Source organism: Melanostigma gelatinosum (assembly GCF_949748355.1).
Source record: "Melanostigma gelatinosum genome assembly, chromosome: 3".
In the NCBI taxonomy this organism is placed as follows: domain Eukaryota; kingdom Metazoa; phylum Chordata; class Actinopteri; order Perciformes; family Zoarcidae; genus Melanostigma; species Melanostigma gelatinosum.
In genome coordinates, this window is record NC_136636.1 from 6,483,585 (window position 1) to 6,505,513 (window position 21,929).

A 21,929-nucleotide genomic window follows, 5' to 3' on the forward strand; every position below is an offset into this window, starting at 1 on the left:
TCTTGTTCAACCAGTTCTGTGGCAGAGCACGTCTGTCTGCTGTTACAAGAGTTTACATGAAAGTGGAGACAAATGTGTACCTCCTCCCCACAAACCCACCCCCGCCCCCCTCAGCCTCTGCGCCTGTCCATCAGCGCTCGGGGCTTGGCAGGCAGAGGGAGAGGGGCTTAGGCGATGGGAGCCAGAGGCGATGTGATAAGGCCAGTTCTCCGCATGAGAGCTCATCAGAGCTGACAGTGAATACAAATTGGTGCCATTAGTGAGTGGGGTGGGGGTTGGACATAGGATGGGCGGGGCACTACAGTGGCTCCTAATTATAGAGTGGGTGAGTCCCCCAGGTCGGCAGGGGAGTGGCGGGGCGCAGTGGTAACGAGGTGGTGACAGTGGTGAGCAGTAAGATGTCACGTCCCACTGAGCATCATGCTGCAACTCGTGGATACAGCGAGGTCAGGAGGAGCGGTGGTTAATGATGTGTGATACGGCAGCGCTCTTAGTGCGTATCCGTTATCACGGATCACATTCAACATGTGTTGAGACAAAAGAGGGTCACACCTTTTCCCTAGCGAGGGCGCTCACAGCAACAGGATACAAACAACTTGCCACGAATAGCCATGTAGCTTCACTTCATTGCGGTTTAACAGCCGGTGGAGCCCAGCGGGGAGTCAAGTCCCCGACCATGTTTTACCACGATTCTGTTTTCGGGATTCATTTCATGCTGTCAAATTATGTGGGCTTTGAAAACCCTCTCCACCCCGACACCTGACTGACATGGGATTTCTGGCTGCGTCCACCAAAACGTTCCGAAACTAAAAACATTTGGTACGTACCAATGAGTACAGTTTTATGAAATGCTTACGATGAGGCTGGACAAAAGTCATATCCCGCCTTTGGAATAACTATTAACGCCTTTGCCTTCAGAAAAAGTCGGGTGACATGTCATTGTGCGTTTGCGTTGAGCACACCCCCACCTTAATAGTAGTAATTGCTAACCCGTTCTCATTCCCAACTCATCATTGGGTTTAGGCAACTAAACTACTTGGTTAGGTTCCGGATAAGATCATGGTTTGGGTTTAAATTACATAACTTCAGTAAATCAGGCAATTAAGAATGTTACGTAAAATTCCGTGTTTTTTTGACCCATCAATCCACTTGACACCCCGTTTTAGCGTGAACACGCCCCCTTCTGAAATCTCTCTGAACGCGTCTGAACCCTGATGCCCGCAAGGGTCTAGAAGACAGAATCAACACATTTTCTGTGTAAAAAGAAGAATAACACTTGATCAAAAAAACACCATGATTAATAAATTAACAATGAAAATACAATTTTACCTTTTTAACAAACAAAAAGTGGATTGAGTGTTAAATTACTCTTTAAACTGAGACTGATAATCCCGACTGGAATCGTAATGATGATTGCAGTTTTGCAATGACTTTGTTGAGTGTCGTGAGATACCATTCTGGTTGTCTTGTCTTTTTAATGTCAAGTTTGAAGTAAGATGACAGCGAGCAGAGGTGCTTGTGTTGACGCTTTGTATATATATGGGGCAGGTGTTTGTACAGGCAAGCTGTTATGTCTGTGGTTTTTCTCCGAACAGCAAGCTGCAGAGCCTGTCTCGCCACCAAGATGCACACACACACACACAGAGGATTCAGCGAAGCTTGACCACGTCACAAAACATTACCATTCCTTTGTGTTCCAGGCTCTCCGGCATTTACCAGTGGGTCAGATCATATCTCCGGATCCTGTTCCCTTGCATATCTGTTAGCTGCTGAGTGACGCGTCCTATCTGATGTGTCACACTGGCCGAGCCATCTGACCGCTTTTATTATCCCCCGTCCCACAGAGGGACTAAGCCGAGGCGAGCAGCTGCTGCGTTCACATGCTGTTATCGTTCCTTTTCATTTAGCGGCGCAGCTAACCTTATACCCACCCTCCAGTAATCACACAGGCATTCTTTAACGACCGTGTCACTTCTCTACTGGCTTTGAAGCGTGCAGCTTACACAAGCCCGAATAACTCATGTAAATGTTTGACACGAAGACAAGTCGCGTTGAAGAGGAGCTGTTGAAGGAGAGTGGAGGGGAGCCACTGTGGGCCCAGAGAGTCCCTGATTAGAAATGACTCTGCTAACAAGATGGCAGTGCAGGTGCCCGTTCAGAGGCCACACACTTGTTCGTATGCAGAAGAGGGCCATTTAATCTCCATCTCCATGTTCGTGAGCTCAGTGATTGCCCCTATATTAGGCACTTCCTTATCCTGCAGATACAGGAAATCACTCTGAGAAAGTTTTGCTAGATTAAGATAAGAGAGAGAACCACAGGGGCTCTCAGATACAAGTGTCTGGAAAGAAGCCAACTCCACTCTTCCTGTGTAAATTCAGTAAAAATCTCAGCAAACTCAACTCAAAGAGCTCATCTGAAAACACACTGTCACAGTTTGTGAAATGTACACAAAAAACAAAAAGATGCTTGTACTTCTTTTTGCTTTTTTACGGTTTTGTCATGACACTTTGTAAGAAAGTGCAAATTCATTTACACCCATCAGTAAAATATTACACAAAGTCAACAGTTAAACAGTTGCAACTTAAAGCTACGACGAGGAACTTTCATCTTGTGTTGATTTCGGCGGTCACTGTGGACAAAAGCTGTTTCTGACCACCAGAGTCCTTTTAGAAAACCTATCATTGTACTGCAGCAGAGTCTGACAGTTTTCCCCGTGCAATCCTGGTTCTGGTTCTGTACCACCTTTCCCTCCAGCGAGCCCAGCAACATGGCCTGGGCTCAAGCAGTGTGCGGTCGGTGACGCTCCGCTCCTGCCGCTGCTGCCGTGCACAGAGCTCACCTCCTCCTCCCGCAGGAGCTCTGACTGCAGGTCGAAGGCGGATCTGGGTCTGTCCATGTACGACATGAGGCTGCCTGACGCATGATTGCATATGGAATCGGACCCGGTGGCACAGATGACAATCTTCTCACCGATGGTCTCGTTTAGTTTACTTACGTAGGTCATGTAGAAGCATCGGTATTGAATTGAGACTGATTAATAAACAGTTAAAAGTTACTCATAGTAACTATTTAATTAGCCTTAACTAAGTAGTAATTTCCCCATCTTATTCAAATCAGACCAAAGCACCACTTACAGAATATTTTCCTACTCCGAACAATAGTCATGTTTGCAAGAGATGGATCGCTAGAAATCTACTACGAAGGCATCGTTACAGTTGGATGGAAACAGACTAACTCAATTCTCCCTCCGTCTGCGCTCAAGAGAACAAATGCACCTTTGTGCAGGTGCGTTGGCAGCAGACACTTCCTAAATATTTCACTAAGACTCGTACAAATGAATGAGGAAGCCTGAGCCTTCCAGAAGAAAAATGCTGACCGTGTCCAGCAAGACACAGTCACCTGTGTCATCTCAACTCATTACAGCTCCTTGTTAAAAGTGGACCCAACTGCCAGCTCGGCAACATTGCAATTTTTCAACGCGTCTTCTGTCGCGTAGCTCCATCATTGCTGTTGAAATGAAGCGTGCCTCCTGAAGGCTAATAAGACCGTCTTAAACTGGAGTTTTCCTCCTCTGCGTTGACGGCATTCAAAATATTTGGCCAGGATTCCTGACAAGTGCTGCCTTTGATGTGTGAGAGCACGCAGCCCCTCCCGCCCCCTCTTAAACACCCTAATTATCACTCCTGTCACTCCGGTGCCGTGCGTGTGAACGAACACACCTCTTTCTGACGGCTTGGAAACGGCCTCGGGATGCTGCTCAGGTAGTGCAGAGATGTTTGTGATGCGCCAGGGGCCAGCGGGGTATTTCTGTCGCTTTATTACACAACCACAGAGGACGGGAGTTCTTCAGTTTAACTTTGTTTGAGGAGAATGCATCATAGCTTATGTGTTCCAGCTTTAGTGCGTCACTGTGATCTTGCCTTGATCTTCGGACAGTAGGACACCCGGTGCAGCGGCTGCAGTTTTCTAATTATCAACCACGCGTTCCACCAGGGGAAAAAACACAGCCCCGTGAATTGTGCTTGTGATTGCTACACACGTCCCTCCATATTGCTCATCGCTCCCTTCCTGTTCAGTGTCAAAGCAACAGGCCGCAAACTTTTCATCTCTTTCCCATCAGCATCCCCCATCCTCTTCACCATCGGACGCTCTCGGTAGGCTTCAAGCTGCAACATGCTCTGCACTGTCATTGGCAGCGGCCTGCACTTTTAATTTACCCAATTTGAAAGCAGAGAAATATGCAGTGGGGTGGAACACCCATATCAGTGTCATGCAGCGACTGCGCTGCGCTGTCAAGTGCCAGGATGTGTATTCACTCCCTCTCTCTCTCTTTTCTATGTTTTTGTTTAAACACGCAGTCCGCAGTTTTTCCATGACCCAATCACTTGCACGATGCTTCTTGCGAACCTGCCAGGAAAGTTCCGAGTGGGGTGGGCTAAGTGATGTTAAGTCACACTGGATGCAGTAATCGTTCCTCAATGAGAGGAAGTTCTGATGTTGGCTGGATGCATTAACAGCTGAATATTACATATAAAATCCAGTCTCCCTTTCCCTTGTGTGACAGCGTGGTGGGAAATCATGTCTTATAAGACTGCATTCACCAGTTCTTCTCTTTATTTCTGGAGATGTGATCTTGAGAGTGCACCGTGTGCCAGGGAACGTTTCCTGTCCCAACGTATTTCCAAAGTAAACTCGGCCCGTTGGCTATTAATTTAAGATTGGAGAGATATGCTATAACATGCAGGCCTGCAGCCCCGGAGATCAGCGTCAGCAGCCAACTATTCTCACAGGAGGAGGAGGGCTGGCTCAGTCTGACAGTGAGGCATGCCTCTCCTCTGTGTTTCTATACCTCATTTAACCAGGCAAGCTGACACAAATACTCGTCTTATTTATAATGGTCTGAGGAAAGGGGCTGCGATGGGATGGCGGGACACGTCCAGTGCTTCCCAGCACAACCACTGTATTGTACTAGAAGCTGCTTGCTCAGCAGCTCCACTGCTTCAGCTCCAGGGTTCAGCAAGAGACACGCCTTCTTGCGCAAGACTGCCAGCATGCATCTCAGGACGACAGTGTTGCAATTAACCAAACCACAATTTACAGTGAATGAAGAACTCGGGCGCTCACCTCAAGCGGTTTTCAATCTCATGAAATAAGTCTAATGAATGCAATGAAAAATATATTGGCCAATAAATAAAATAAACCATCTGTGTACTTTTTGCTATTTTGCTCCTTGTTTTACTGTTGGCCCCGGCTTCAGTGCTGCTGGAAGGACTTCCCTGCTCAACAAATCGGTATTTTGTTTTTCATGCAAACACAATATTTCAGCGGTTGAGGTGGCGCAGGTAGTGATGGTGTGTGTGAGACGTTTTAGCCATGGTGTGTGTAAGGATACACTGTGTTTTAAAAGGTTTAAGTGCGTAGAGAGTCTTATGAGTATCCCCTGGAGACATCTGGGCGAAGGAAATGATTGGACAGGCTTATTACAGTCCTGCTACAGCCACAATACCAGACTGTATTGTTTCCTTTTTTTTATTCGAGCATTTGATGTATTGATTGCTGTCCGGATTTGACGAGAATTTCAACAAATATAACGACAAATGTTCTTGAAGAAGATTACCAAATCCAGCTCTAATGGCCAAAACTCAACAAGCATCACTTTAAAAAGGAAAAAAATTAAAATACTCAGGTAAAGTAACTCACAACAGTACTTTGCTGCGCTCAAGTACAGTACTTCAGTAAATGTGCTGAGTAACGCAAGAAGAGCTATGCGCCTGCCTAACCAGAAGCTTCGTCGTAGCGTCTCAATCTGCCTCTCACGACGTGCATCACCTGGAGCTCTGTAGCTCTTTACATCCGTTGGCTCAGATGTTGTTAAACTGACATGAAGCTGGAGTTTTTTTCAGGACTCATCTTACTCACCTCCCTGTTCTCAAACTCCAGCAAAACTCCAGCACCTTGAGATGCTGGGAGAGAGGAGAGGACTGTCTGTGTCCAGCAGACTGAGGAGAGCAGACCGGATCTGGAATGAGAGCTCTCTCCTGTGTAATTGCTTAACTTTTCAATGTACTACCACACATGCACTACTTGTGTACATGAAAGATTGAAAATGAGACAAAAAAACCCACTTTCGAATGCGACTGCATGGCGTACTGGCATAGAGAAGGAAGTGAATGAGTACAGGGAGAGATGTTGAGTGCTGGGATCAGGTTCCCTCACCGGCTTACTTTCACCTCTAATAGAGCCATTGCCATTCCACAGGGGGGGAAGCGGTGCGTTCCCGAAACAAAGCCCTCGCTGTGCGCGTACAGACCCCCCAGAGTGAACCCAAACCGTACACGCAGTAATGGGCTACTTTGAGAGTTGATCTGGCTCTAATAGACACACTTGCTCTCCAGCCTCTAAATCTCCAGGATAAGTCTGTGTGTACGGAAAATGCTGTCATGCCCTAATGTGGCTGACAAAGAGCACAGCAGCGCAGCCACTCTGAGCCTTTCCTGTTCAAAATTGTAATCGGCGACTGAGAGTGTGTAGTTGCGTGTCGCAGGGGGAAACAGTGGATTGAGAGCACAGGTCGAATGTATCTGTGACTGGTTGAGCAGATCAGGGATCTTACTTTACTTAAGCATTTGGTCATTTGAAAGCTAATTTGTTATTAATATAGCAAAAGTATGCCTCTGCTGCCTTCGGGGAATAACCACACACTCTAACGCAACCCTACAAATTCCTCTTTCTCTTTTTCAGTGTAGGCCCCCCTCAGCGTCCCTCTTGATCTGGCACGCAGCAGCACAGTCTCCCCCTGCATGTCTTTCCAAGCTGGTTGTGACCGGGTGTTTGCCTGGCACCAGCCTCAGTCCAGGGGCCTGCTGGTCTTGTTTTCACAGCCGGCCTGACCCCCAGGGCAGCGGAGCAGCCGAGCTCAGTCCGCTGCCATTATATGTCCTCTGTCAACATTTCATTGGAGCACAATGCCATGTGCCTCTGCCTGAGGCTAAGGTTGACTTTGGGCCTGAGCTCAGAAAGGCTGATAGAAAAGAGAATGATGTCTAATAGCTGAACTTCATTTTGTACCAGATCCCAGACTCCTTCCTTCTTTCATTCTTTATAATATGGTATGCTCTATGTTCTGCTTTAAACACAATTTGCATGGTTAATGGTTTATGGTGTGAAAGAAAACAGACCAACCAAATTATTTGGTAACAATTATGTTATGTTTCTGCTGATGCCGGATAACAATCGCCAAAACTGTCCAATCATGTATATACAGTATCGTCAACTGGTTACCTGTCAGTCTCCGTAACTTCATGTTGACTCTTCTCGGTTTGTTTTGTAAAAAGTCAACGTGAACAGGAACCGGACCAGAAAATGCGACATTGTGTTTTTTATTTCTTCCTTGATGAACCAAACTGCGTGTGTGAAAGCACCCTTACACTCACAGTGAGAGGTTGCAGCACTTTCATTTCTTCTGTTATCAGAAGGCTCAATGGCATTCGGGCTTCAGCCTGAGCTTCATATGTAAAACCTTGCAGCGTCACTCGGCTCTGACTCATTCTTTCACAACAACAGACTGAGGTTTTCTGCATGGTTCGATTTCTGCAATAAAACCTTCATCTAATAGGCATAGCTCTGCGTGATGGCGTCTACATTACAATTAGGTATGGAGGATAAGGTGTGAGGAAAGATATTTTTGCATTTGGACATGCTGTAGAGTACGCTCAGAACAGAATATGGGAGTTATTGCACGATTACGAGATTAGATGTTTTCTTTCTTAATGTGCGGCTCTCTATGCGGAGTGTTGTTGCACGGCACTGTTCACATTCTCTCGTCCGCTACTCTCTGACAACAAACACACACACGCACACTGAGGAGTTGCTGACAACCTGCTTCAGGAAGGGCTTCGACTGGCCCTCGGAATGTGCGTGTGCACAATGCAAAGTTATCCGGTGTGTTTCACTCTATCGGCACGCACACATAAACACTGCTAGCGTGTACGGGGACTCATCATTCAGCTTAAGTCTCCAACACAAATAACCACAGGGTCCGACCACATGTTGCATGGCCTCTGCCGTGGGCTCCGACAGCTGTCAGTCACCTGGCTGATCCGTAAACATTCCTCTGGTGGGCACAGTTATTCAATCAAACTGTACAAATATAGCAAATCTAACGCTATTAATCGTTGCTTATTGACATAACCCCGTGTTCAATTTAGATCTGGCAGGAAAGACCGGTAATATCGGATTCAGTAGGGAGTCTGTTTGAAAAGGTCTCGAGATTGGTGTTTATTTTAAGTCGCCATGGTGGACATGTTGATGGCCTTGCATGCCTCGGTGTCCAGACCTCTTCCGCAGCACCACCTGACAACCTCACAGGAATGTTTTTCAGCAAATTCATTCAACATACTGAACATGACTGCACATACAGAGCTCGCAAAATAAATGTGTGGTTATTCATCAACTGCCCGAAACATTTTCGAATCTTGAGATGATTCTTATTTTTTCTTGGGTATCGCTTTTTAGACATTGACTACATTTCACACGGCCTTCCTTTTCTTATACACCGGCACGCCTCTGTTCTGATATATCATTTGTAAATAGTGAAACAAAGCTAACGGTATTTGACAGTTTATCATCTGGTTTCCCTTCACCACATTTTTGGCTGCTAAATCAACAGGAAAGAACTCGGGTTAACCTCAACGTGTGGTTCCCTGTTCCAGCTCTCTGTGTTCTGTTGGTTGTAGAATGAAGCCAAACAGTAAAACGGGACTTTCCTGCTGTTTGAGTGAAACCTCTGTGTTTGTCCAACAATATGTGAGGGCCACCCTCCAATGCCTTTACCCTATAGATTGCGGAGGAGTGTGTGTTTGTCTACGGTGTGGCATGGGGCCTTTGCTGTCTTAGCAGTGGCCTCTCTGCCCTGTCTGTACGTAGTTGCTGAACCAAGGAGAGTATATCAAACAAACACTCTATAAGTCTACCGTGTCTGTCTTTTCTGACTTCCGACTGGTAGTAACAGAAAGCCATCGACGACTTCCTAGCTCCTCTGATCCACTCCGGCGGTATTAAGCCATCAACACAGTGTGACAGACACTCAGTAGCACTTGTCTCTAATGTGCGGTGTTAAGTTACAGCAGTGTTGGTGGAAAACCATCAGATGACTCCACGCCGGGTATGCAGGAGCGGCACGAGGAATGTGCCAGTTGTGCACGCATGTGTGTGGGAAAATGTGCATGTGCACCACAGCTGTCATTAATGGGTATATTTGTTTCTCGTCGCAGAGCTGAGATCCACCGGTACTGCTCACCACTTCGCCTACCTCCTCAACACGTCCGACTACCGGATCCTGCGTATGGACGAGGACCATGACCGTATGTACGTTGGCAGCAAGGACCACATCCTGTCCCTGGACCTCCATGACATCAACACGGAACCGCATATTGTAAGACTCTGGCTGTTACACTGCAATGAAACAAGCGCCTTTACCTCAGCGCCACAAGGGCAAAATGTTCTGATCTAGGGCCCCAGCAGCAGCCATGTTGGTGAGCTCACATCTAGTTTTCTTGGAGTACACCTTTTTTTCTGGTTTCGGGTCACTGTTATTGGGTTATGACAATCCCAAAAGGAATAATATTGGCCTGGGTGGATATCCCTTTTGCCGGTTTACCCTAAAAATCTCATAAGGGCCACTGATGTACTGTATATTCGGTTGGATTCTAACTGTAAAATGTCCTCTGTTCCCCCGTCGCAGATCCACTGGCCGGTGTCCGAACGAAGACGGATGGAGTGCCTTGTGAGTGGGAAGGACGCCAATGTAAGTACGCCTGTTGACAGAGCTCATACGCTCAGCAGGGTCGTTCAGCTCAGGTGATTTCCATCAACTTGATGGGCTAAAAAAAGAAAAGAAAGTATGTCGCCTTTTAAAAGCATAGCCTGAAAAGTATACAGCTCCCTTCATTGTTCACAGAGGAATCTGTAAAAACCAACCTGCGGGGTTCAAAATTGGCCCAGTAAAAGCCCTTCTGTCTCGCCAAGGAGACAGGAATTGATTGAATCTCATTGAGATTCTTTCATTGAGATGTTTATTGCAGGTTAATTGACTCTGGTCTTTGTGTCTCCAGGAGGAGTGTGCAAACTTTATCCGTCTGGTGGAGCCATGGAACCGGACTCAGCTGTACATCTGTGGGACAGGAGCCTACAATCCAGTCTGTACCTTTGTCAACCGCGGACGCAAACCTCAGGTTAGTATTAAAGACTTGAGTAATGTACAAGCCAAGAAGGTTATATCTCAGTACATCAACTCAGCAAACGTAAAAGAGCTTTCTCCATCTGCATCATGGATGGCATAACGTGGCCTATTTTCTTTTTTCCTCTTACCCAAGCTCCTGCTCTCCATCCACCTTACGCTAGGTTCCCTTTACGATGTTCCTCCGTCATTAAGCCTGCTTCAGGTACCATGTCTCCGCGTCTGGCAAAGCAGCCAGCACAGCTTCACCAGCGCACAGCTGTCATCCCCAGTGAGCTGTTAAAGCTGCTCTGTTTAGTCTCAGCCTTTTAATGGGACCTCTTGAATTTCCTAAACCAAGCCAGGCATCGCCACCTCGCGTTACTCCCCTTTAATGCCTCACTCTTCCTTTAAATATCACACTTGTTCCCTAATGATGACCAGGGGCGTTTTTAAAAGGGGGATAAATAAAAAGTAAATTTCCCATTGGACTCTCCCTCGAGATATACAGTACGGGGCAGAAAAGTTGCAACGGCAAGCGCGACTTTGCACGAGTCCCCTGTTGCATGCGGTTCCTTCATGACCCTTCACTAACGAAGGGCTTCCATCCATTCCCTCACCTATCCACCCACCCCTTCATGCATCCAGGCCACCCGCCAGCCTCTGCCATGTGAGACGTTGGGTAATTGGAAGTGGGAGCTCCCATTATGGGGTGCCAGTGGAATGTTCCAGTTCTAGGCCATTAATGAGAGGGCTGTTTCTTTCTCCGTCACATTGAACGGACAGGTCCGGCTCCCCCCCCCCCGTGACCACCTTTCCTCTGCTGGGCTGGGGAGTCGACCGTGATTGCAAAAACATAATAACGTATGCACACACAAATCCATGTTTTTGTCTTTTTTAGTTCCACATTCAGACAGATTGTTGTCATTTGATTTCCCCACTGCAGGGTGTATTGTTAAGTTCCCCAGTGCTTAAAGTAGGAGCCGTGTAGCTTTGGTAAACGGTCAAAGCCAAATGTTTAGCTTTGGCAGCAGCTTTGAGGGGAATGCATGTAGCATACTGTGAGAGCCCTTATTGACTCAACCGCAGGATAGGGCACCATCTGGTCAAATAAAGCTACACATGCTCCATGCACAATCTTGCACACACGCATCTATATGTTCCTCATGCACTTCCATACTATTATTTTCAGTAGTATTGGTTTGGGGAGTTTCCCACTCTGCCTTGAAGTCAGGAAGGATTCAAGAGGTACAAGTTGAGGTCGGGGAGGCCTGACCTCTTCAGTGGCGTAACATCCAGACTGTGCTACTGTCTCCTGTTTTTAGAAGTATCTGCAGATGGCCCAGGCCAGAGGAAGGGCTAGCCGCGCAGCTGAACCCAGCGCGGTGCACGACACACTTGGACTCAAGGTGCGATGTGGGCCCTGTCTGCACCGCAGCCCTGCACAATGCCTGGGCTCGTGGTCACCGGCAGCATGCTCCCTTCTCTTTGTGTCCGTGCACATTTTGTCACCGCCACCATCCTTAACTTGGCCACCAACTCGTTTATCTCCGTAACATTTGGCATGCATCTCTTCCAGTCCGTGCACAATCTTAAAGTCTTGTGTAATCTGGGATTGCATTTAATGTCATCTCATTTAGTTTCACCCATTCATTTTCTTTGTGTAATCGTCATCGTCTGATCACCCTTTTTTGTATCCGTCATTGTCCATTTGTGCTTTGCATTTGTGTTAAATGCCATATTTTGCATGAAAGCGGGGTTTTCAAGTTGTCTTTTGCTCGGCTCAAATTCAATTAAAAACGCTTTCACTGCTGTTCAATGCATGGCATATTCATTTTAATTCAGCATATATTTAGCATCGCCCACGAACAACAGATAAGCGAGTCATTCATCCCGCTTATCTGAGACAATGCAGGATGTCCCACCCATCAGCCTTCACCGCAGCGAGCCCTCCACCTCCTGTAGGAATGTGCTGCAGTCTCTCCCACAGAGGCGGCAGGACTAGTCAGCATCTGATTCGACCCACTCCCACAGCGGGCTTTGTTAGCCCAGAGCAAACACCAGCCATCTGTAGCCAACTAGGAAATAAAAGAGCCACATACTTGAACATTTATTTGCTGTTTGAGCTCTCCAAGCACTTTGAAACACAGAGAGGGTCTCTTGTAGGACATAAAGGTTTTAGGGGAAGTGTGGCAATTTAAAGAAATGTTTGAAAAGTTTTTTTTCCCCCGGTCAAATTTTATTTTAAAATATGTTGCACAACTTTTGTGAAGGGTCATATTTTACAGCAGGGTTGTAAAAACATGCTCAGGCCACAGATTCCCTCTGGTACACATAAATGTTTGTGACCTTTTTACACATCAACATCTGGCATCGCTGGGAGTGAACTGCCAGCACCTCCCTGCTTGCACGAGTGGTGATTTTAATCAAAGATGAGTCGGGAATTGCACAAGGCTGCGTGTATGATCCAATGAAGTGAGTTTGGCCCAGTGCCATGTTCGCTCCCCTGCTTTAGAGCTGATGGACAGTGACAGAGATGTCTCCATCTCTGTTAAACATGGGGGATTGGTCCGTGAGGCGTGGCCACGGGACATGTCATTGCATGCCACCGATTCATTCCCCCCCCCCCCCCCCCCGCTCTCATACGCAAATTCCTGCCAATCACGTCTCCAGTGCGTACAGGGATGCCACTAGCAGTGAGCATCAGTCATCCAGCCTCCATCCCAGGTTTGTTTTCTCTGTGCTGGATTACAGGTGTCAGCAGTAGGCCTGCACAGCCATAGGCGCCACGAAGCTGAGAGATATTTGGCATGCAGCTCGTTAGCTCGAGAGAAGCAGCCCACGACACATTGTTTTCTGCAGTAGAGTGGCGTAAAGATGGATTAGACATTCCTTGCTTTGCCCACCGCATGTATTTTTCTGTATGAACGCACGCTCATTATTCTAATACTTCATCTCCCATCAGGCCGTGTAGGTCCCACAGGACTCACAGAGGGAGCTCATTCGCTGCCTCATTTTCCCTGCACAAGGGAATCACAGTGACAAGATGAAGAGTGCTGAATTTATTGCTGTCTCCATATGATTTTTCCATTCAGGAAGAAATCTTTCATTTGGAGCCGGGCAAAGTGGAATCTGGGAAAGGAAAGTGCTCCTATGACCCGAATCTCAGCAGCGTGTCAGCTTTGATCAGTGAGTATCATCTGGGTTTGGTCACATGAGGGCACGGGTATAGAAAGGCCCAGCGGTCTTCATAGCAATGGCAGTGTCATCCCATATTGAGTGTGCATCTTTTAACTCCTGTTTCTTTATATGGCCTTCTCTCTGCTCACGATTCATATTTTTGCAGAAGATATTTATCGTCTGCTATTGAAGAAGTCAAGAAGTTCAGGCCGAGTGTCCTTTCCATTCTGTGCCTATTTCCCACAGTGAGCTGCTATGACGAATCAGCATTGTCATTATATCCTCAGGAATATTTTCTTGTTCGGGCAGCGATGGGCACATTAATATGTGCCTATTAGTGAATCCCTCACTGGGGAATTAGTGTCTTCCAATCAAAATACCCAGGACATGTTGGGAAAGCATTTCAATGCTTTCATCACCACTTGAAGAGTAAAATGATCTTTATTCCCACATGCATACAGTTTTCTTTCCCACAGAGCCTCAAGTACTTGCACATGTGGTAAACATGTGCTTACATAGTTTACCATTATATTTACAGATGGGTAACAAATGAAAGGGGAAAAAACGCATAAACGAATAATGAATGCAGACTCTTCCCCTGAGGGAACGAGGGGTATGAAAATAATGTGGAAAAAAACATTCAATGAGGAAATATTTTTTGGAAGAATGATGTTCATCCTTCCAGGTGGAGCATTGAAGCGGTTCTGGAGGCTCATAGTGGCCCTGCACCTTACAAAGACGCTCGTGTTAGTGTCATGATGTGGGTGTAATATTGGCGTAAAGTCACTGAACCAAAATATTGAAAATAAATATCATCTACTTTACTTCAGTGATCATTTCAAAGCATATTGTGTGTTGTAACGTTCACGAAGGCAATGTGCTCTGTCCCTTTACCCAAGGTCACTTATTCAGCTCCAGACCACACAGTTGCCACCAGTGAAAGGCGATCTCCTCTCTGTGGGGTGAGACAGCGGGTGTAAATCACTGGCGATGCTTTCCCACATTAGCGCCGTGCCAGCTGAACCAGTATGGAACCAGTACGGTCATCCAAGATGGATTCATCTCCCACCTCCACCAGTTAGCATCATACAAGGGCCACTGTAGTTAGTGCTGATAAGGATTAAGACCGCTGTGCCACAACAATAGATTCAGCATCGGCCACTGACTGCTCAGCTCTCCACCACATTCGACATCCCGTCATCCGCGGACCTTTTAACGATGCATCATCAATCTTCATATCGCGTTGATGAGGACCATGACATTGAATATAATGGTGGTAGGACAGTGGGTTTTTTGTTGTTGTTTTCTTCCGCTCTACCTCCTGCTGTCTGCTTACTCCATCTCTGAGGGCTCTGACAGTCACACCTGCTGTCCGGTGGGGCCCTTACAGCAGCTGGAGGACCAACACCTTACTTTCCTGTGGCTTAACAAGGCTGTTGTATACGTTTGTCAGCTTGCACACATGGATGTGCTCATATTTTATGTCTTTATGGAGTGCGTGCGAAGGCTGTTTCAGGAAGTTTGAGCACTGTTTTTGGTAACGCTTTATTTTTTTTTTTACGTGTGCCTTAAATTCTTGGTGTTTTCCGCGGAAGTATCGCGGAAAGAACAATAACATTTAGGAATGCAAGACAATAAATGTATTTAATTTCGCTTTTAAGAGAAGAACCAGCAAATGTTAGAGTGGTTTAGTAGTTGGGACGGGTTTACAAGTGGTTTACAATTAACAATTAATTGGATTGCTCAGTAGTTACCTGGCATTGTTTCCAAAGGCAAGGGGCAGAATTATTTTAAATGGCTCACAGATTTTGATTTCCATAAAAATATTATGAATGTGTGAATTATATACAAATAGTATGTTTAGGAGATATATATTAGGATATTCAGCATCGTATATCAGAGTTTAGAGTCGCGATAGCGGCTTTGTTCAAACCAAACTGGTTTATTCCTCATCCTCAAATGATCTTGTAAAAGTGAAGCACTGTTGCATTCGCTTACACGAGCTCGCTACAGATGATGATAGTTGTCATTTCAACTCACAAAACCCATGTTAGTTAGATTGAGAGAAGAAGCCTGAATTTATTGACCTCTGTGTGAAATCGAAGAGAAGATTCCAAAATGATCTCCGGTGGTTGTAGTAAATCTATCCCCGTTTTCATTGTAATGCATCATGTGCCGCCAGAATGTAAAGGCTGATAGAGTGTAAAGCCGGCATTGCACTAACTAAGTGTGGCAGGATTAGTGAATATTGAATCTTGGTCAATTGAACACTTCCATTTTTTCCTGTAATTAATATTAAATTACATTGTCCTTTCCAAAAGTCCTTCCTAACAAATTACAGTTGTATTATCAGTTCCTTTTTTCGGACATTTTTGGAAACTATTTTGAGGATTGACCTTTTGTGTCAGTATCATCCTTACCACTTTGTGTCTAAATGAAATGAATAAGTCGATGAAGAATACGAGTCCTGAGGTTCTACATGTACATTTTGAAATGAAAGCCTGTTGTTTTGTGCCAAGGGTGGTGCTCGAATGTCAGAGTCAAGGAATTTCACTCAACTGTTTTCTCTCTTTCTCAGATGGTGAGCTGTATGCTGGGGTCTATGTTGACTTTATGGGGACAGACTCTGCCATTTTCCGTACTTTGGGGACAAAGACTGCCATGCGAACAGATCAGTACAACTCCAGATGGTTAAACGGTAAATGTCCCATTTCGCCGATAAAAGATACTCAGGGCTTCCATCCAGCTTATGAAGCCTTCCTGCGTGATGTTTCAATATCCAAACATGGTTCCAAATGACCAGCTGAAATGAAAAGATTCTGGTGTTTGCATGTGTTTAGAATCCCTCACCAAGTTATAAACAGGAAACGCTGAGAGTTTATAAAGGATTCTGGCCAGATGTTTCCCCAAATTCATCCTCCGCCTGAACATCTCACCATCTCTTCTTCCCACAGACCCCACTTTCATTCACGTTCACCTCATCCCCGACAGCGCAGAGAGAAATGACGACAAGCTGTATTTCTTCTTCCGGGAGAAGTCCACTGTGATGGGCCACAGTCCCGTGACCCAGTCCCGTATAGGACGCATCTGCCTGGTGTGTACACAGTGAGCAGCGTGTTTGTTTTGGGGTGTAAACATAATGAAAAGAAAACCTGCAACAATATGAAAAACAGGCTGGAGGCTCCTGAGGCAAACTAGTGTTTGGCCAACGCTGACATGCTGGAATCCACATGTGTCTTTAACCTTCCTGTCTACAATGCATCCCTCTGTCTGGGAGGTTCCCCTCTGACCTCTGACCCCATGGTCTTCTGACCTCTTTTCCCTGGTAGTCCTAAAACACTTGAAGCTTTAAGTGTAAATGGTAGCAAATAACTCACTGCCTTTAAAATACTCTCTTTTAGAGTCCTCCTCAGTTAAACTAGACTTCCTCCACAGAAGCCTGTGCGCCCTACAAATACAAATCGAGCTGAGTTACAAAAAATAACAACAAATGTCTCCGGGAAGCTTGGGCATCGAATAGTGTTTATACCGTGTGAGTGTATGCATTCCCTCATGGATTTGCGTGCATATGTGAGCATTGCAGCGGGTGTATGAGCACGGTACAAGTGAGAAAATGTGGCGTACGTGTGTTCGTCGCCTCAGCTGGTCCACTGCTGTAATTATTTGAGGGGGTCAGGTGCTGACCCGGCACACAAACACTCATCCCCCTCTCAGTAGGCTCTGCTGGGGCCTCCAGTCAACCGGTCCTGTCATTCTTATTTCACCACACATCTGGATATCCTTACTGCCACTCACTGCACCCTGGACACCACCAGAAATGCACTCAGCCGTACACTGTAAATTACCCTGGAAGACATCTTAACTCCCAAAAATGGGAATTTTCAAAAGTGCATGAGGAATGTGAAACCAACATCCACCATTTAAAGTAAAATATTCAAATATACATGCATTACGGAGGAGGAATCCAAAGCACATACTGGTCTCAGCTCTTTCTTACTTGGATAGATTCTGGCCTCGCTCCACCACAGATGGAAGAGTCTGAATAGGAGGAGACGGTGTTTACCATCTCAGCACCCTTCCTCTTAGCTTCCCAGCTTTGCAAAACCGACATGTACAGTATAGTGTGTGTGGGTGGCTCCACCTGGGTTTGTTTTCAGTAGGAAGACAGAGGAGGATGTGAGTTTGAGTGAGTGATGGAGGAACTGTTCTGTGTCGCCCGCTGCCCTCTCAAATGCAGAATGATGATGGAGGCCACTGCTGCCTGGTCAACAAGTGGAGCACCTTCCTGAAGGCCAGGCTCATCTGCTCAGTGCCAGGAGCCGACGGCATGGAGACGCACTTCGATGAGCTCCGTGAGTAGAAAGGCCTTCACTCCTGCAAACTGAGACTGGGCTGTGGTTCCTTTTACCATTTTCAGTTGACGTGCTGATCTATAGATTACTTGGTGTAGGTTGGGGGGTGTTGTACAGACTTTGTTGTCAATCAAGCATGCTGTCAGCCAAGTGATGTCTTTTCCCTCTGTTCCACTGCTCCTTTGCCAGATTACATCCTACACATCTAGCCCTGCAGCTATTTATTGTTATTGTCGAATAATCTGCATATTATTTTCTCTATTGATTGAGCAATCATTTGGTCTGTAAAATGTGAAATTGCTTGCTTTATCTGACCAAAACACAAATATATATTTAAGAAGGTATTATAAATGTTATTTTTTGTTTTTTTATTAGTCAAGAACTTTTTTTGAGAGAAACTAAATCTCTTCTTTGTGCAGTTAATCATTTTGACAGTACGTATCGAATGGCAAAGACAAAAGACAAAAGTGACATGACTGGATTCATTTCAGACATATTCATTTTCAGGCTCCTGTCATGTATGATCACATCTGAAATATTAAGTAGAGAATACTCTACTGGAGGGTCTGTTTCTACTGCAGCCCTTGCCAAGAGTGTGCTTGTGCGCACACACACACACACGCACACGCAGCAGAGCTCAGTCCTTGGCCCATATGGCCAGCAGCCCACTCCCATCCCATGGCCCATACAGAGTACTGTAAATGAGAATGACACACATACTCCCACCACTGTCTTTTTCTTTCGAGATGTCTTAAACAAAAGTGTCTGTTTTTTGTGTGTGTGTAAAGGAGGGTGGCCTGGTGGCGGGCGGATCAGATCGCGTAGCAGGAATGTCTGTGAGTGTGAGACTACTACCAGGGGAAGCTCTTTCCCTTTCTGTCTCAGTGGTTTAAAATAGAGCCAAATAGTGATAGGGGACTGATGCGTGAGACAACTGTTGCTCTTGAACTAATCTCAAGAATGAAAAGTGCCATGCCGGTTGAATCTGATGATAGTTTTTTTTTGTCTCTTGATGTCTTGACACATTCCTTGCTTTTATCTCAAACTGCCTGCAGTTCTTAAAAGCATGGCTTTTGTTTTTTACTGGTGACATTTATTTCATCCTGCTTTGAACAAGTGACAAAGTGACAGGATTGACAACTTTTAATGTGTGCGGCCACTTTGGCTAAATGATGCGAGAATGGATCTGAGTGTTGAATGGGCTCACTTTGCCTTCACAAATGAGGGTTCTGTCTTTACTGGCCAGGTCAGTGTTGACATGGGCGTGCAGTGCAGAGTGGGTTTTGTGACAGAGTTGGAGAGGCGTCAGTGTTTGGCACTGTTGGGGATTTTGCGGGTACTGCTCGTATAAGGCTGTAACTGTGTACTAAGGCGGGCTGGTGACTGACCAAGGACAGGCCTGACAGGGGAGACATGCCCATAGAGAAGACAGCACATGGCAGTTTGCAGAGCAGCCATTCCTGCCAAGGACTCCCAGAGGGGACAGTCAATTGGAAATGATTGAGCTTCATGCTAATGGCTTCACATGTCTCGCTGGAGAGAGCTTGTGTGTACAGAGGATATTTTAGAATTCCTCAAGGTCCAATTGGTCTTTAACTATTGCGCATTGAATGCACATTGAATGCTGGTCATTGAAGGAATAGTTGGACAATTCTAGAAATTAGCTTTCTTGCTGAGAGTTAGACAAGAAGATTGCCACTACTGTAATGACTGCACATTCAATCTGGAGCTTCAGCCAGGAGACAGTTAGCGTAGCTTACCTTAGCTTAAAGACTGGAGATGGGGGAAACAGTTAGCTACAGCCCTGTAGATGCATTATACTGCACAGCCAGTTCAGAAAGATCAGTTGGCCATGCTCGCCGACCAAATCGATTCATAAACCTTCCCCCTTTCTTTATGAGTTTCATTCAAATGACTCTACAAGTCATTACTGAGAAGTGTGTTAAAATATCCAGACCAGCTGTATTCCTGGTGTTGAAGTCTTGTGCAGAAAGGCATTATGGTAAAGTACGCCTGAGACCTGGGGAGTTTCTACAGTTGGAATTCAGCACTTATTGGCTCTACCTGACATGTTGTACCTAAATGACCCACAGTGATTTAAAACACGTGTTAAAATTACTGTTTATTTTACTCAATAACATACAAGAATGAAAGCTGCTGCTTTTTGGATGTTAAACTGTTTAAAACAAGTCTATAATCGAGAGCGAGAGAAAAGCGGCAAATGCAGAAATAATGAAAGCGGAAAATAAAATCTCTTTTGAGGAAACGGGATGTATGGGGGCTGAGATTTTATTACCATTCAAACATGAAAAAAGGCTGTGGAATATGGAACCTTTTGTAGCTGTTATTAACACACGAGGTCCCCTGGAGCTAGTCATCACTGCCCTGTCAGGATAGCTTTTATTACAAATCACATAGCTCCTTTTTTCCATGTCTTCACAATGGCTTGATCTGTTTTCAGGGACTTTATACGGTCGATGATAGCTCTATCTTGGCCTCAGCGGTACCTTGTCTGCATATACGCACACTTACGTGTTCTTGCGTGCAAATCGCTAATTTCTGCAGAACAACAGCTGTATGTCATGACAAGGATCATCTGTTGTGTGACACCCATGGCAGCCCCGTCGTGCTGCTTCCAAGCTAACCCATGACCGTTCCACTGCTCCGGCTGTGGCAGCTGTGGAAGATGGCACGGTGGTGGTGTGTGTGTGTGTGTGTGTGTGTGTGCATGTGTGTGTGTGTGTTTGTGTGAATATGGGTGTGACTTTGGGGAATTTTGTAGGTGCTGAGAAATAAGCACAATGTGCCTGCTATCTCGGAGCTTTATCCTTTTCTCCTGGAATGAGCTCAAGGCTGTAGACAGTCCCCAGAGGAAAGGCTCGACTGAACAGACTCACTAATGTGGACGGGACCAGAACCCCACCAGTTCAGATTCAAAGACAATGCTCACCCCCTCCATGTATCATTCTCTCTGCATCGCAGCCTGACAGCTAATTTCTCATGCTGGTCTATATGGGACTGCGAGTGCATAACTCTGAATCGGTATACTCTTTTTTTTTCTTTTTTGCGTGGATCAGTTCTCCTTCTGTTTCCACACTTCACACGAGCTCTAACAGTCATATTTTTAGCTTGATCCCTCTGTCTCTCGCTTGTTGATTCTCTCACCAATCACGTCTTCACTTCGCTGTCATTTCCCTGCACAACTAGGTTGGGAGCACATTCTTCGTTTCTCGCCGAAGGGCCCTTGTCCTATTGTTGGCAGTGAACGTGCCTATTGGGACATGTATTTAGGTCAGGTACCGAATAGGAGAGAGACTTATCACCCATCACATGTTTCGCGCCTCTCCTTTGTTGCGATGGACCTTTCTTCAGTATTAACAAAAGGATCATCTAATTCAAGAAGTGTCCAATGTCAGAACGTTCGTGATTCAGAGACCTTCAAAATTGGCTTAGGAGCATCATGATGCAGCTGTCTTTTGGGAGAGAAGAGATATTCCCGTTCCGTCCAAGTGGAAGATATGAACTATGGACGCAGGAAGAGGAGAATCCCTGGACATCGTCTTTCAATTTTCTGTCTCCTCGGGAGCAGTCTCAGGTGGTTCAGCGAATCACGTTGTTCCCGTCTAGACAGAGAACCAGACGGTTCAGCGCTCTGCTGTTAAATAGCATTGCTCTGTGTTTGACACTTTGATTGGATTGCTTTGTTGAGGTGAGGTGATAACGCCTCTCAAGATTCTGTTGTGAGATGTGTCATCTTGCCAATGAAACCTTCATCTTACTAACTTTCCTGAGGCCATAGCTCGGTTTCCCGTTGCACCGAGTCGATTGCTGTGGTTTCACACCTACTGTTTCCGTCTTCAGAATATGAGAATGGCAGGAGGGCCGTCTGGATAGAAGGGACTCACGTTGTTTCCCCGCTTGTTGTTTCTATTAGACTGCAAGCTAAAGTTCCGAGTCATTTTTCCTCATTTAACGCTAGGAATGGCAATGTCAGACTTTGAGTTGGTCAATTGTTTTTTTATGAAATGTGTTGATACCTGAAATTTGTTACACACATCCTGCCCCCCCCCCCCTCAGGAGGAATTGTAAATATTATTTTAACTTTGGTTAAAAAAACTAGAACAAAAAGTCCCATGAGTTGGGGCTGTGATTAAACTGTTAACATGCTAACGCGCTAA

At 45.8% G+C, this 21,929-nt stretch overlaps 1 protein-coding gene across 5 annotated transcripts in view; it reads left to right on the plus strand.

Moving 5' to 3' along the window:
- Positions 1-21,929, plus strand: part of LOC306775258 (semaphorin-3F-like) — a 57,732-nt gene that overhangs the window by 26,505 nt on the left and 9,298 nt on the right. For 3 of the 5 annotated variants that reach the window (XM_079265575.1, XM_079265574.1, XM_079265578.1), the window contains 8 exons: positions 9,276-9,436; positions 9,746-9,808; positions 10,116-10,235; positions 11,545-11,628; positions 13,315-13,408; positions 15,978-16,097; positions 16,354-16,493; positions 17,637-17,751. In XM_079265575.1, the coding sequence (XP_079121701.1) occupies positions 9,276-9,436; positions 9,746-9,808; positions 10,116-10,235; positions 11,545-11,628; positions 13,315-13,408; positions 15,978-16,097; positions 16,354-16,493; positions 17,637-17,751 (897 nt within the window). The remainder of the gene's footprint in view (positions 1-9,275; positions 9,437-9,745; positions 9,809-10,115; positions 10,236-11,544; positions 11,629-13,314; positions 13,409-15,977; positions 16,098-16,353; positions 16,494-17,636; positions 17,752-21,929) is intronic. The other 2 variants (XM_079265577.1, XM_079265576.1) reach the window with 1 other exon arrangement.